Here is a 17,337-nt window from a genome sequence, read left to right as displayed (position 1 = left end):
GGGTGCACTGCGCCCCGGACGTGAACCCCTTAGTGTTAGGGACTGCTGGTAACAGAGAAGCCGTGACGTGGCCCAGCAGCCTCCCATGTATTTGCAAATGCATGCAACTAATATCTCTGAATTTCTATGACCATATAGTCTTCATATATTGTTGCAGGTATTATTCAGTGTGCTGAGGTACAATAGGGGGTTAAATCCCCCTCCTTTTTCTACTTAGTCTGACCCCTCCCTTTCATGCACCTGATTAGTACTGCTAGATTGATTGAGCAGCTGCCATTTTTGTTTACTTGGGAGACTTGCCTACACCCGCTTCACACACTTTCTTCACTTGCACCACTTATTGGACCCACTTCAGTCAGGCTTTCGTTCCCAACACTCCACAGATACAGTACAGCACTGACTAAGATAAATAATCTGGTCACTGCTAACCCTAATGGTCATTACTCATTTCTTATTCTTCTAGATCTATCTGCTGCATTTGACACCGTTGACCATCTCTTCTACAATCAATAGGTTTTCAGGACACTTAGTTAATTGCTCGTTCAGTGTTAGTTTCTCTGAATTAACCTCCTCTTCGCTACCTCTATCAGTTGGAGTATCGCAAGGCTCTGTCATATCCTCTGCTTTTCTTAATCTATACCACATCTCTTGGCAAACTTAGCAGCTCCTTCAACTTTCAGTATCATCTGTATGCGGATGAGGTTCAAATCTACCTATCCTCCCCAGATTTGTCACCTTCTGTATTGGTCCGCATCACTGAATGTCTTTCTGTTATTTCATCTTTGATGTCATCTTGCCACCTCAAATGTAAAATTTTCAAAATAGAATTAATAACATTTCCAACTGCCAACAGTAGTTACCAACCTGATATCTCTATCACTGTTGATAACTCGACAATCAACCCTACCTCACAAGCTCGCTGTCTACGTGTCATCTTTGAGTCTGAACTGTCCTTTATTCCTCACGTTAAACCTGTATCCAAATCACGTTACATACATCCAAAAAACATCCAGAATACAATAATATCTTACACAAGACACTGCAAAAACTGTCATTCGTGGACTTATTATTTCCCGCATTGACTAATAGTCTTCTTACTGGTCTTCCCAAAAACAGACTTTCACCACTACAATCCATTTTGTATTCAGTTGTGAGGCTGATCTTCCTCGCTCAAAACATTCATTGTCTGCTGCTCTGCTCTCAGTCCCTACATTGTTTACCTGTATTCTACCTAATTAAATATAAAATACTTTTACTTACATAAAAGGCTATTACCCAAAGTACACCAACATACATCTCTTCACTTATCTCAAAATATCTCCCAACCTGACCTCTCTGTTCTGCACAAGATCTCATCCACACGCATCACTTGCTCCCATTCACAATTACAGGACTTTTTTTGGGCTGCACCCACTCTGTGGAATGGCCTCCCATGCACAATTAGGCTTTCTTCTAGTCTCCACAGTCCACACCTTCAAACGTTCCATGAAAACTCACCTCTTCAGGCAGCTTTTCATATTCAAGAACCACCCACATAACCTCCATAAACTATCCTACCCAATGACATCCCCTGTTCACAGTCCACATGTAACTGTTTTCTCTTTCTTAATTTTCACATCCTCCTAACCTGAGGGAAACATTGTTGTGTGACTGGATCATATAGCCCACCAAGCACCTAAGCAATCTGGCTGGGCCAATATACTATTTGTAGCTATACTCAAGGCCATAACTAGGGGTGTGCGACCGGTGCACTTTAAATTATAACCTTCTCACGCAAGTGTCTACATTTTATATCTATAGTTCACCTTTTGATATCATGATGGACAAACATGTCCTTTTAATAGCAGAATAAAAGTTCATTTTTAAATGCAAGAAGGATATCTCATAAACGCATCATATACTTTTCCCCAAATACACAGAGTGCTCTATTTATACACTGCTGCGGTTCCAGCGGCCACGCCCACCTATGCATGACATCATGTGTAAAGGGGGCGGGACCGGCACAGGGCAGTCAGAGTCCTTGTTACGGCTCTACCTATACTTGTGTATCAATGCCTACTTCCCTTTAGAATGTATGGTAGCAAGCAGGGCCCTCTTACCTCTATGTCTGTCTGTTATTACCCAGTCTTGTTTTATTACTGTTTGTTCCCAATTGTAATTCGTAACAGAATATGCTGGCGCTATAACAGTAATATAATAATAATAATATTAATAATAATAGTCCATTCTATAAATAATAGGGAGAAGCTGACTGAAATCAATTAACAAGTAATAGCCCATTGTATAATCTCAGCACAAAGGGCAGACTGTCACAGGAAAACTGTGGTACATCGCATCTTTTATCTGAAAACAATCTGCTACACCCTTTCCCTTGACAAATGATTATCATGTTTATACAGAAACAAATAGTTTGCAGTCTTGTCACAACCATGTATGACGTTATGTTACAATGGCTTTATTATTTAATATTATAGAATACATATATTTATATTATTATCAGTGCCATAACAAACCAATGAACAAAACCATATAAAGTTAGCAGCATTTTCGCAAAGTACAAAAATACACAATTTTTAATAATAGTATAATGATGTAAATTACATCAGGACAATCTGTGCAAACTCATGAAGCAGATGAGATTTTTAATTACTTTAAATATAATATGTAACATAACATACTCGACATGACTTCATAGAACATGACGCATCGCACACACAAACAGTACACAGCTGAAAATATAAGTGAAACGCAATAGCACAGACAGATTAAATTCTATTTTAGGCATATATTACATTTTACAAATTTTTACTGACATTAACTACGTTTTCCTTGCAGACTTATCAACATAAAGCAGACTGGTCCCAATTATACATCGGAATGAGCATAACAGTTTTCTGTTACATGAAATATAATGGTACATTTTAATACTCAACTTTTTTTGTTTTTGTTTTTTTTAAGAAATGTATCCACTCACTGTAAATTTAATTTAAAATAAAAACCAAAAAAAAAAAAAAAACTACACTCATTCATATAAATAAACATGAATGTGGCTCTTCCATGATCAAAAACAAATCATAATATCTGTTTTTGTTTTGTTTGTTTTTTAAATAACCGACTACACAAATTTTATTGCAGAATGAACGACAACTGTTAGGTCTGCTGGCAAGAAAGGATGGTATAGTCCATCAACCCATCTTCACACATAGGATTCTTCTGCAAAAAATCTTTGGTCTACCTCTTCAAATTTAGGATCGCTACAGCGTTCCGTGTGCCAATCTCTACCACCCTTAATGATGGGATTGTCAGACTCTTGAGTACTCTTAATATGCTTATTATGTATTTCAGTCTGCAGAAATAAGTCTCCCACACTGGTACTTAGCTTCGGAGAAACGCAAAAGTTTTTTTCCAGGTCACAGTTTGCAATTTTGACTCCAGTGTCCACATTAGAAGGCAAAACTCTGTTTTTCTTGAAACTGGCTACACGAATACTGATTGATGTTTTGTTTGAATCATCCTTTGTACCAGGCGTCTGGTCCCCATGTGGGTGGACCGTATGTTCACTAGAAGACTTCAGATTTGCACTGAGAGGTACAGGGTCCTCTAAAATGTAAGAATTTGTGGATTTTCTTCTGTTCCTCTGACTAAACAATGCAATGTTGTGACCAAGAAAAAGTGTTTGTGGCATTTGTGCACCGTCTTGGCTGTGTGGAGATATCTCAATGTTTATGGACACGGGAGATGGGAATAGGAATGAACTGTACTCCACCCCATTGGCGTCATTTCCATTTCTGTCAGGAACACCTTTGTCTACTGAATGTGTTCTGGTTGAAACTAACCTGCCAGTGACCTCTTCCCCAAACCTCAGGTTGCAGCCCAGAGGAGCATCCTCGTTGATTTCTGTAGGTCTTGGTACAGTAATACGGTGGTTGGTTTGACAGTCTATTTTTGGCACAGGTATATGTTCCATTAACAAAGAACATTCCGAATTTTCAGGTTTATTTGAAGATAGTCCTTTAGTGGTATTGTCCTCATCTGTTTTGCTTTTGTCTTCATTTGTTGCCTTGTCTGTTTTTTTGGAGGTCCAGTTTTTCACGGTAGATCTGCTGTTTTTCAACCAGGCCATGGGTTGAGTGCTCACAGGGCTTTTATGGCTTTGCCAATCTACTGTATTTTTTCCAGTAGAAAATACAGAGCCGTTATAAGGCTGCTTGACCTGCTCAGCTCCTGCAAACCCTGAAAATGAATTAACTCCCAGGAAATCTGGACTGAGTTCTCCCTGCTTTCTATGTTGCCGTAAAGTGCAGTCTAAAGGTGAAGGCACATCATTCGGCGTTAATACTGAATAGTCAGAGAACTGAGAAAAAGCACTGTCCAAAGAACTTAGTGAAGATCCTGATGGGGATGTCGCAGGAGAAGATAAGCTAGAACAACTAGTGTGAGGACATATGTTCAACCTCAGCGCGCTAGGTGGCAATAGTCTAATAGGAGTGGTCTTCTTGTCATTTGTCTGCAATGTATTGTTTTTAGTGACCTCAATTCCCAAAGTCAAACTGCGATTAATAAGTTTTTGGCCTTCTACTTGCAAATAACGATGTTGTTTGAGATAATCGTCTGCTGATTGGGAGAGAAGGGCATCACAGCTTGAGTTGTTTTCATGTGAGGACTCATTCAGTTGACTGAACCTAGATGCAAGGATTCCAATAGCCGGCTCGGAACAACGGCGGTGCCGTCTCACATCTGTTGTGGAGGAGTACCCGGAAGTATTAGAACAGAGAGATTCATTCTCAGAGTGCTCATGTGAGGCTGACCGATGGTGACAACCTGCTGACATCTTCACACATTGAGTCTGGGAAGAGCCGAAATTCTCAGCCTCTTCGGCAGAGGCATGGTCCAGATCACAATCACTTAGAGTCAGAACAGAGTCTCTGCTTCTGTTATCGTGTCCCATCATTGTGGGAGGTCCACTGTATGAGGAGTCTCCGTCATCGTTAAGTTCATTCTCCAGGCTGTCGTACGAAGAGTCAATATGTTTAAAAGAACAGAGATCTGCAAAAAACAAAACAAAAAGGAGTATTAGAACGCTGTATTGATAGCAAGCTCATAATATGGTAGCATGATATTATCAATTCTATAAACACAGAGGTGAAAGTTAATCGAATGCAGCTTTCCACCTATGATACAGAAAAAAACTCAGTATAATCTCCGATGTGCCAAGTTATGTACATTGTATCTGTGTGTATGTGTCTGGCTTTCTACTAGACATTATCATCATCATCTGCGAGTACTACCTGACCTGGGTGCAAAAGATCTGCCTCCAAATAAGTATATCTGTGCTTACGTCAAGCTCTGCTTAGCCCACATTTGTTTAAACATGCGTTTATGGACCTTTGCCTACATAAGAACGAACCATTACAATCCAGTTCCTCCTCTTCAGCCTTAGGTTGAGAACTGAGCAAAATGTACATGAGCCTTTATCACCCGCACTTCATACATCTATTTTTATAGGATACGCAATGTGAGTTCACACAAGATATGCTCCCCAAACAGGGGTACCTGCAAAGCTGTATCAATGCCCAAATACTCTTATACTATTATTTCTACCCATAACTCCCTGCTATCAATAGAAAATGCTCCATGCTTCCAGTTCAAGCCTTATGGTTAGAGTATTGAGGTTGATGTATCAAGCAGTGTACAAAGTGGAGAAGTGGGCCAGTGGAGAAGTTGCCCATAGCAACCAATCAGCTTTGAGGTAGCATTTATCAAGTAAACTCTATAAGTACCGTAGAAGCTGATTGGCTGCTATGGGCAACTTCTCCACTGGCCCATTTCTCCACTGTTTTCACTACTTATTATATCTTCCCCTTTGTTTCTTAACAAAAAGACAAGTTGGTCAATTCATCCTTCAGACTAATGTACATAAGTGTTATGGTGCATACACACGGTCAGATTTTTCTTCAGATCTGAACGATAACGATTTAAAAAATCGCTCAATCAATTCATATCTGAAAGAAAAATCTGACATGTGTGCAACGATGAACGATGCACGTTCACGATGGTCAGATAACGATATCTAACATCTGATGTGTTTGCAGTCAGTTTTGGATGATTTCCATTCATTTTAATGCAGTCAAAAATAGTTTAATCGTTTGCAAATCGTTCAGTCATTCATCTGACATATCTGACCGTGTGTATGCACCTTAACCTGCCTTTTTTAGAAAACTGGGCACAGTTAAACCAGTTACACACTATAAGATATATTGTACAATACATTGTTCCTATCAGAAGGATATATTGTGTGGATCATATAGTGGGCCCGATTCAGACCCACTCATTAGGATGCGTTCGCACGCAGCCTGCCAATGTTTGCAATGTGCGTATGCATCACAGTGCGCGTGCGCGAACCAATCCATGCGATGGCAAAGCGATTGCCACTTGTGCATAGACGCCTCGCTAGCTTGAGTGACAGGATGAGGCGTTTGTGGGTGGTGACAGGGGGTGGTCGATGGAAATGGGGGAGTGGTGGTGCAAACATAGGCGTGTCTGAGCGTCTTAATGCCATTTCATAGGCGTGCATAATTAAGATGCAGCGTCATAGTACATGTCACATGGCTGATTTTTACACTGAAGCACTCGCAGTGCTTGCGGTAGGGTATGGTCTGCCACAAGTGCTGCTTATGCATCCGATGGTTCTCGATGTTACCGATTGTTGCATACACATCCTGGAGATGACGTGTATTGCTAAGGGAAAGTGGGCGTCTTAAGACTGGCTGGTGGGCATCTACATACACACCACGATCGCACGCCAAGACATAGTGGGCGTGCTAATACCTTGCTGTGCGATTGTGGGATTTGCATACTTTGGCAACATGCAAACGCATCTAGCGAGCAGGTCTGAATCGGGCCCTGTGTGTACACCCGATTACGCATACACGGATGTCATTCATCGCATCTTCCCATCTGTTGTGCTGGACAGCAGATGGGACTATGCAATGAATGACGCTTAGCTGCTATATGCAGCATGGAATAATATATCGTGTGGTCATACACCGGATCTTTAGTGGGTCTACGGCCGTATAGTGTGTACCCAGTTTAAGTCTAACAAACATTACAACAGTTAAACAAATGGATTTGTAAAAGAGACTGTTTTGCAATTTGCATATTTTATTGCTAAATGTGGAAGTGTTTGCCTATTTTCAATGTAAATTTTACAGCTGCTGGAATTTAGACTAGCTGAGGTCTGCATAGACATGAAGCTATATAAGAGTCCTAAATTTTTGTGATTGGTCGGTATCAGGTCATCTGTTGCTAGGTAGCCTTCTCTGTGGTGGAGGTTTTTTCATTCGCTTACAACGGGCCAGTTAGGTGCCATGGGGGCGAGCATAATTAGTTAGCTATGTAAGGCTGGATTTGAAATTGGTCCAGCCTCTTTGCCATTGGAAGCCCCGCCCTCCCTACCCTAAATCCATGTGTTTGTTTGCGATCTGTTTGTCTGTTACTAATCACATATGGTGCAGTGGGCAGGAAGGCGCTAGTGGACAGCGGCCACATGTGGTGTAAGAGGTCGTTGTGGGGCACTTGCCCCTTTGAAGGACGGCGGGTGTGTCCTACCTATGCAGGTTGGACAACTGGGCGCTGCTCTTTGCGGAGGCATCCGGACTGCGCCATAGTAAGGGGTGGTGAGTCCTTCACAGCGAAGGTTGCGCATATAGAAAGGGGGGGGGGATGCCTCCATTATTGTTAAGTAGTATTTGGCTAGAGCTGGGTTGTGGTAGCGCCTTCTTCGCTACCCTTTATTAAAATAAAACAACGTATTGCAATTAATAAATACATTCATGTGAACCAAGGTTATGGTTGTCGGTGTCTTTATTTAAGATGCATAAGGTGGTTGTTATGGTTTGACAGTAAATTAATGGATGCCTTAAAAAGATATACAAGCAATTGTGATTTAACAAGTTGTGTAACTGATAAATTGTAACAGAACCTTGAAAATCCAGCTTGCTGAATGTATTAGAAGTAAAAATCAACAACTGGGCATTAGCTATTATTTACAGAAATGATGAAACTATTTACAAATTTCATCGGTCGTTTAAGTCCTTCCTATCAACTTTTTCTAATTTTCAAAAACTGTAAACTAAATTACGCCATTTATAAAGTTTTAAAATAGACGCACATGTTTTTTTTTTGTAATGAAACATATGCAATGAGAATTTCATGTTTATACATTATATTGTAGATTGTTCTATTATACTTTCCCTTAATATAAGGTACATAGGCCCTATGTAAACGACACCCTGACCTTTTTTATTTATTACCATAGCGATTTGATTAATCATTTTGTGGACTTTTTTTTATACTGTACTCATTTGATGTTTGTTAGATACAATGGGGTATATTTACTAAAGTGTGGGATTTTAGAAGTGGAGATGTTGCCCATAGCAACCAATTAGATTCTAAGGAGTAAATTTACTAAGAATCAAGTTTGGTTGTTTAGTTGTGTTTGCAAACTCATGCGAGTTTAGCCTTTTTTTCAAACTCGCAAATTTACTAAGACCAAACAGGTGCGAGTTTGGAAGTGAGTTTTCTCTTCTCACTGTTAAAACTCATACAAGTTTGCAAACTCAACTAAACTCACCATCGGCCAAACTAGGAAATACTTTACATGGAAAAAATGAAACTCGCAAATTTACTAAGAATCGAGTTTACAATCTTGGGTGAGTTTGTAGCAAACTCACTGTTAAATTGAAGTTTTAAACACTCACCTCCTGAGCTGCGAGTTTGGCAGAAACATACACAGATCAGTGTGACTTGTGTATGTTTCTGGCTGAAGACCTAATATAAAGTGTTTTTATTTAAAGAGAAAAAAAAGACATAGGGTCCCCCCCTAAACCATAACCAGCCCCAGACTTGCCAGCCAGTCCTGGTTCCTAAAATTATGGAGAACAAAATGAATAGGGTTCCACCATAATTTAAGAACCAGCACCAGGCAGCAGGGCCAGACCTGTTTTTAAATATAGGGTTAAAAAAAATTGCGTGAGGTTCACCCTATAATTAAAACCAGCTCCAGGCCCTTTCTAGCGGGGGACTGATGCCACAGCCAGGGGAACCCTTTCACCGGGCCCCCCAGCCGCAGCATCAACCCTGACCACTAGTCAGCCCAGGCCAGGGATCCATGGGGATTTGGGGACCCCTCCAATAAAGGGGTCTCCTTCTCCAGGGCACCCTTGGCCGAGGCTGATAGCCTGGAGCTATCCCCGACACCTCTGGGCGGTGGGTGGCGGGTTGACTAGCGGTCAGGGCTGATGCTGCGGCTGGGGGGCCGGTGAAAGGACACCCCTGGCTGTGGCATCAGCCCCCCGCTAGAAAGGGTCCTGTGCTGGTTTTAATTTTAGGGGTACCCCTACGCAAATTTTTTCCCCCTATAATTAAAACCAGGACTGGCCCTGCAGCCAGGTGCTGGTACCTAATTGACGGTGGAACCCTACTCATTTTGTTCCCCATCATTTTTGGTACCAGGACTGGCTGGCAAGTCCGGGGCTGGTTATGCTTTTGGGGGGGTCCTTATGTCATTTTTTTTCTACCTTTTAACAATTATTTTACAGGTTCAATACACAAGCAGCCTTCACATATTTCACTGATATGTGCAAGCTTCCAGTAAGTAATCTCATCTAAACTCTCATCTAAGCTCGCAATTTTGGGGGAAAAAACTCACTTTGCTTCACCATCGGAAAACTCAGTTTCAGCTAAACTCATTTCTTAGTATATTTGCGAGTTGTAAAAGGGAAAACTCTCCCGAGTTTTGGTGAAGCAAAGTGAGTTTAAACACAACCAAACACAACCAAGCTAGATTCCTAGTAAATGTACCCCTAATGATCATTTATCTAGCACCGTAGAAAATAGTAGCTAGAATATGATTGGTTGCTATGGGCAACATCTCCACTTCAAAAAACCTACACTTTAGTAAATACACCCCAACGTCTGATAGATGGTATCTAACATAGGGGTCAATCCAATTAGGTGCGAATTGCGAGTAGCGAGTTTGTTTCATGAAACTCGCAGACTTCACACGAACGTGCGTAACCGAGAATGTCTCCAATCCAATTAATAATTCCTAATCGCAGTACTCGCAGCTGTGGTTTGCTAATTGACTGCCAAATGCGATGTGAGAGCAGAACATGAAAAGATTGAAAGACCACCTTGGACCCCCCAAAATTGATAATTTCTTTGGCAGGACCGTATAGAAGGCTGTTTGTGGGCTGTATTTCATTTAATCTCAAATAAATTAAAAATGCAAAAAAAGTAAGAAAAAGGGTGATTTTGGGGTACTTTGAGGGCACTTTGAAAAAATACACAAATGTCACATATCAAATGAATCAGCACAGCCTGCTGGTGAGTCCTAGATGCATTACATTGAGACTTAAGACACATTTTTGGCAAAAAAAAGATGCAATAAAGACACCCGATGCTAGTAGAGTGTCACAGAACCTGGCGCGCCAAGAGGGGCTTTTTGGTGCGACTGCAGCAAAGATGTGTAAGGACACATCTGTACATAAACCCAGGAGCTTCCTGTTTCCCTCGCTCGATTCTTATGGTTGGTATCGGTAATTTCATCTTGTTACTTGATTATATCACTTACTGATTACTTGTATACTGATTTCAGCTTCTTTATCTAAGCTGCACACTGCCAGTACAGACTGTGCGCCGGATTCCCTCCATTCTGGCAACTGAACTCTAGTCTGATTACTACTCAGGGGAGACAGCCATGTTGTGACAGCAGCCAATCACATCACTAGGAACTAGTGACATCAGTATGGCATTTTGTCAGTGGCTGCATGTAAATTTATAGTTTGCAGTCATAAAATTTGTGGCCTGTGTTATTCCCCTACATACTGTATTGGCTGCCAAAACAAAGTCTTTCTCCACAGTTTTAAGCTAACGTTTCATTTTTAAATGAGGTTCCTTGGTCTAACTAAATTATTAAAAGTGTCTAGAAAGATAAAAGTGAAAACAAGCCCTTTAAACTCTCCAACTACTTCAGATAACTGCCATCTCCATTTCACTAATGATCACGTACCTGTCAGAGCCGGGAGAGCCCTAATAACAGCCCGGGTGTTATTGTACATTTATTGCTATGATGGTTAATTACCTGAGCTGTCCTCTCTGTTATCATCCTTTGCTGACAAGCTGGCGTACAGTAATGAAATGTCATCCACGAAAATCATGCAGTAGTTCTCTATCAGGAACTGTACGAGCACGGACACCTGCAAGAGAGGCACGAAAAATGCTCAGCGCTGTGCAGCAAAACATCCCTCTATCTTTGGCTAATCTTACTAACATGTGACAATAGAAGGAAAAGGCAATTGTTTTTGTTTAGATCTATCTGGAAAACATGTTACCTTTCGTGTGAATTCGCCCTCCGCCTCTGGGCTGGAAGGATTGGGAAGCCACAGCAGACTTGGAGCAATGCACACTGCCAGATTGAAGGCTGTCATTTGATTGGTGTCGGAACGTTGCTCGATGCAGTGCAAGACCCCAAACAAGTAGTGCAGTAATGTGACATTAACCTGTGGAAGTTTCTCCGCTAACCTGTGAGACCCAAACAAACTAGACATGTATAACAGGTATAGCGTAAGAAAATACTGCCAGTGGAACACACGCGCTATAACAGAGAGGTGCCGGGGAGGGACCCTACTGAACTGCTAAGCATGAGAGATAATTGCATAAGGTGGTTGAACCTGACAGTGGACTACAGATGTGATCTCATACATTGCTACAGTCACGCCAAACCGACCTTCTCTGCACGCCAGGTCCAATGCGACTCGTCTTGCATGCCTTTTTCTCCCGAAAATACGTCTTAGGGCCTGAATTAGCAAGGAACGCACGGATGCATACGCATGCAATCGGCCGATGTTTGCAGTCTGCGCATGCGTCTGGGTTGCAGTGCGTGAACCGCTCACTGTGTCCGCAAAAGCGAGCGCAGTAAATACGCAGACCAAGGGAAAAGTGATTGACAGGAAGTACCGCTTGTGTGTGAATACGGGGAGTGGTCGGCCAAACACGGGCGTGCCAGTGCGTTCGCGCCCCATTACAGGGGCGTGCATAAATTAGCCACTGAGATGCCGGACGCAGCCTGGCGTCCCTCTTCGTGCAGGAAGTCTCTCAGCTCCTGCGGCAGGGTCAGGTCTACCTTTAGTCTGCGTGCGTCTACAAAGTTACTCCATGTTCCAGGTGTCTTCTCAGCCTTGCGCAACAGTACGGACTTTAGCGGAGGGTAAAGGTGGTGGCATTATGTAGTGCTGGGCATCTGCATCTTTGTGCTGCGATTGCCGTGCGAATGCATTCATTATCATATTCTCGCAGTGGCCAGGTGCGTGTCTGCATCCGTGCATTACTTGCTGAATCGGTATACAATCGGGAAGCCGGCTGCCTTAATACTGACAGCCGGCTTCCCGACTGTCGTATCCCGGCGAGGGTGAAATGCCGGGCATCTAGATGTAGACGCCTGACATTTTCCCGATGCCGCGAGTGGACAGCCGCGGAGGGGAGGGTTAGGTTTAGGGCACCCGGGGGGGATTTAGGGCTAGGCACCCCCCCGGGAGGGTTAGGGTTAGGCTAGGGGGAGGGAGGGTTAGGCACCCCCGGGGGGGGGACTTAGGGTTAGGCACCCCCCCAGGGGACTTAGGTTTAGGCAGGGGGGAAGGGGGGTGTTAGGGTTAGGCACTTAGAGTGGGGATTAGGGTTAGGCACTTGGGGGGGAGGTTAGGCACCCCTAAGGAGGGTTAGGGGGTTAGGTTAGCAAGTACTTACGTATCGACGATCGGGATTTCCAGCGCTGTCGGGCTTCCGCTGCCAGGCCCTTAGTCACAATCGGGTGCAGCAAACCTCTTCCTGAGAGTGCACTGATTAATCTGATATGCGACACTTGTATATCTGTTTGCGACTGAGTCTGAATCTGTATATGAAGCAGTACGATGCAGTAGCCACAGCTTTTTTTTTTTTTTACGCCAAGTGCCGTTATGCATACAGATATACAAGTGTCGCATATCATATTAATCAGTGCAGTCTCATGAATCGGCCCAACTTAGACGCATTTTCGGACAAAAAAGATGTTCGATGCAAGCCGAGTTGCTCAAGACCTGGTGGCTTACTCACTCCAGGCGTCTCATACAGCGTGGCGTATTGAGGTTAGGGGGTATACTAACTAAAGTGCAGGTTTATAGAAGTGGAGATGTTGCCCATAGCAACCAATCACATTATAGCTATTATCTTCTAGAAGGTGCTAGATAAATGACAGATAGATAGAATATAGGCAACATCTCCAATTCTATCCACACGTTAGTAAATATACCTTGTATGAGGACACATCTGCGCCTCTAAGATTTATTCACGACTTTACAGGTTTTATACACTAAGACAAAACAGATGCAGATCGTCATTTATCTGAGACCGTCCTGTACCCACAGAACTGATCCTGGAGAGTGGTTTGGGGAGCAAGCACATGTATGTTCTAAGAGGCGGTACAGTTCAATACTTACTTCTTGACAGCTTTTATTTTCTCTGCTTGACACCCTTGATCCATAACAGAAACCCATTTGTCATAAAGTTTGGATGAAAATACGCTGCCAGGTATATTGCGAAGGAAATCCTGATAGGGGGAAATAATTGTACAAGTTAGAATAATACACAGAGTAATCAGGGCCAGATGGAGGCACCTCAAGCTGACACCTATGAAGACCTTATCAGTGCTAGGTTAGGAAAAGTTAAAAAATTAAGGATTGGGGAGGGAGAGAAGAAAAAACTGTGTGTGGATTCGGTATCCAGTGGAAATCAGGACTAATGGGAACAAATCTTATAAAGTGGGCAAGAGAAGTAAATTATATAAAATGACAGCTAAAAGCTGATTGGTCGCTACTGCTAACTTCTACACCTGCCTGCTCTAAAAGCTTTGATACATCTACCCGTACACAAAGCGATTCTTCTATTTGAGTTAAGATTTCCAAGGCAGGTCACTTTGTGACCCCCTATAACAGAAATGAGCCGGGAGCGTATAAAGAATACTATGGCCCGTATTCAATTTGAGGCGAAAAGCCAGAATCCGCTGAAAAGTTTCGCCGATGACGTCATTTCGCCAGGCGGAAAAGCATCGCCGTTTTCAGTTTGAAAGACTTTCCACCTAGGCGGAAAGTCAATGCAATGTAATAGGCGGAAAAGTTTCGCCTATGAATAGCAGGCGTAAAAAAGTGCAGAATTGGGGTTTTGGGGTGCAACATTGCGGGATCCCCCGTGCAGCCTTCAGACAGTCCCCCAAAGGTAAACTGTGTCAAAAATAGAAAAAAAAACACTTAAGAACAGGCCAAAAAATCACTTTGAATTTGGGGACGAAAAAAAAAAGTTGGGGGACAAAGTTAAGAACTAGCGAACTTGACTCTGGGGGGGGTCCCACGTATGCCCCAGGTGTTATTATCATTGCAGGGGCTTGCAGCAGGTGGATTTTTCTAAATTTTTTAAACTTAACTTTAGCAACTTTAACCCCCATTTTCAAGTACCCCAAATTTGCTGGGATGTTATTTTCTGCAAAAAAAAATCCTGAATACTATTCTGCATCACTTATACAAAAACGCTATTAACAACAAATACCTTCAGCAAGCCAAATCGGGGGTAACCATAGGGAACCCTGTGTCAGAGCATCTTTTGGGGAGTGTCAGGCTGATTTCCCCAAATCTGACAGTACTTTTCGCTTGTTTAAGTTTCGCCGGGTCCCGTTTTTGGCTACTTTCAAATTGAACATGGGGATACGCAGGCACGGGCGCGATACTTTTCTGCCTACAAAACACGCGCTGTAGGCGAAAAGTCCAGGAGGCGTAAGTATCGCTGGTCCGCACAAATTGAATACGGCTATATGACGGTCAATGCAGAATGCCAGTAACAGGGTAGGAGAAAAATAACAACATCTCAGAATACTACTCTGTGACCAAGACTAGATTTATAAGAAAATGTAATGAAATTAGATTTAGGACAGTGTCAGATTTTCTCTGCTTATTACAGATTTGTAAGGTCACTGGGCCTGATTCAGCAAGGAACGCAGATGCCAATACGCACACAATCCGTCGATGTTTGTGCTCTGCGCATGGTTATGCATCGCAGTGCGCGTGCGCAAACTAGCAATTGTGATGGGGACTATGATCGCTGAGGCTACGCAGACCCAGATCACAGTGATTGACAGGAAGTGCCGTTTGTGGGTGGTGACGGAAGGGTGGTCGCGCGAACGCATGCGTGCCAGTGCGTTTCAACGCCGTTGCAGGGGCGTGAAAAAATTAGCCACTGCGTGGCCATAAGCAGCCATAGCACTGCGTGGCTGGTAGCAATTTCTGAATAAGGTCAGGGCTTGTGCAAGTGTGCCTATGGGCCTGATGAGACTTGACGTTACCGATGGTTTCGCTATGTCCCCCTAGTATACGGATATGAGTAAGGGGAAGTGGGCGTCCTTATGTCAGGATGTGATCGCAATGTGAATGCAAACATTTAAATCTCAGCGCTGATATTAGCAAATGTGGTGCGTGCGTATAAGCAGAATAGCGATCCGTAGTGGATCAGGCCCACAATCAGTATTATGGTCGATGCAGGAAAATAATGCAATGATTATCTAATTACATGTAGCAACAAAAACTGTTTTACCTGTAAAAGAGCAATCATGTGAACATAATTTCATGCACTAAAGACACGAGTTTATGGTTTCATATAAAAAAAGTAACCCCCCCCCCAAAAAAAAACAATGAGCACAAAGTATAAAACAAAATTAAATGTGATTGTTTGCCATTGTGCATGGGCAGCGATTGTATTGCGATTACGCTCTTACATAGGAACCATTCGCAAAGTGAGTCGCGGGTCGTGAGCTTTTGGGGGTGGTAATGGCGGAGTGGTTAGAAAAATGAAGGCGCGTCGGACCGTTTAAACATGGGCGTGCATACATTAGTTATTGCGATCTCTTTCTCAGCATGAGAGCGCTCTGCGTGTCAGGAGAGCAGCAATGTTTGCGGCTGGTCAGACTTGCCGTACCTGCTGCGGGACCGCCGTATGTACGTCCATGTTACTGATGTTTACGCTGATGTATGTCGTTGGACAGATATGAGAAGGCAGCAGTGGGCGTCCCTATGCTCAGCTGTGCTTTGGAAGGCATTAACATATATTAGCACCTGCGATCCTGTGACAGAATGCCGTTGCCGTTGCATTAGCAACAAATCTCTGAATCTGGCCCCCAGTTTTGTCATTTCTAGAAGATATGTTAGAATGTCAATGGATTTCTGTCTGCCTTTAGTCATTTATTTGTCCATACATCCATATAAAAATACAGACTCTATGACAAGGTCAGGTCTGGAATTCGTGCATACCTTAAGCACTGACGCTGTGACAAAAATAGATTCACAAGCAAAATCAACGTGGAATCCTGCAATGAGCCTCTCTTTCATCTCCTTGCACGCTCGTGCGTTAGCGGAACGCCTAAATATTCCTCTCGTGAATGGTCCGTCTTGACAAAGGACTGACAGCATATCCTACAGACAACGGGGAAAAAATCAATTACATGCCGTCAAATATTAAGTCAATTTTCTCCAACTTTTTTGGATAATATTTCAACTTGGTTCTAAGAACCCAGAACCCAGTAAGTAACTAACTACTGTACATACTCTATACAGTGCCTGAGACTGCAGGGGTAAACAGTGCAGAGGTCCAGCTCTACATTTGGTAATATAGTTTAGCCAATGCTTACATTGTGCAGTAATATATCATCTGACATTAACTTTTACAGCACGCAATGTATAATTAACACGGCTGATATTTTTTCAGTAACTGTGCCAGTTCCTTAAAGCCATGCCGCTGTTTAACAGATACATTTTCCAGCCTCATATAACACTTCTGAAGATTACTGTAAATTAAAATCATTGTATAATAGTTATGAAAGACTGGCCCATTTAGTACAGAAATGGCCTTTAGTCTAATCTCTAGTTTGAGCTATGCTCCATTGCATCACTGCCTGATTTGCAGAACACAACACGCAGCTGGGTGGCCAATCATGGCCAGCAGCACGACATGTAAAGCTCACTTTATAGTATTGCGCTGACCAGTTTCATGCAAGATACAGTATGCTATGCAAACTGGATCGGACCATAAATGGTTCTATATGCAGGACATTACTGACAGTATAGGGGGTAAATTTACTAAGATTCGAGATTGGTCGAGATGCCAATTTCATGTGATTTTAGGGTTGATTTTCATCTCGCAAATTTACTAAAGGTAAAGTCGAGTGAAATAGAGATTTCTCTCTTCTCACTCATAAAACTCGGG

The 17,337-nt window shown here is 42.7% G+C and overlaps 1 protein-coding gene across 2 annotated transcripts in view; it reads right to left on the bottom strand.

Moving 5' to 3' along the window:
• Nucleotides 1-2,459: 2,459 nt before the first annotated feature.
• The window catches only part of LOC148474501 (rho GTPase-activating protein 20-like), a 146,368-nt gene continuing 131,490 nt past the window's right edge, over nucleotides 2,460-17,337 (bottom strand). The window contains exons 11-15 of one of the 2 annotated variants that reach the window (XM_088458548.1): nucleotides 16,386-16,547; nucleotides 13,533-13,642; nucleotides 11,394-11,601; nucleotides 11,144-11,258; nucleotides 2,460-5,046 (exon numbers count right to left, since the gene is read on the bottom strand). In XM_088458548.1, the coding sequence (XP_088314674.1) occupies nucleotides 3,197-5,046; nucleotides 11,144-11,258; nucleotides 11,394-11,601; nucleotides 13,533-13,642; nucleotides 16,386-16,547 (2,445 nt within the window). In that variant the 3' untranslated portion in view covers nucleotides 2,460-3,196. The remainder of the gene's footprint in view (nucleotides 5,047-11,143; nucleotides 11,259-11,393; nucleotides 11,602-13,532; nucleotides 13,643-16,385; nucleotides 16,548-17,337) is intronic. The other variant, XM_088458549.1, reaches the window with a different exon arrangement.

The sequence above is a fragment of the Taudactylus pleione genome, unplaced genomic scaffold, assembly GCF_031769625.1.
Source record: "Taudactylus pleione unplaced genomic scaffold, aTauple2 ptg000842l, whole genome shotgun sequence".
Classification (NCBI taxonomy): Eukaryota; Metazoa; Chordata; class Amphibia; order Anura; family Myobatrachidae; genus Taudactylus; species Taudactylus pleione.
The sequence above is the reverse complement of the archived record's forward strand: the minus strand, read 5'-3'. Positions and strand labels throughout refer to the sequence as shown.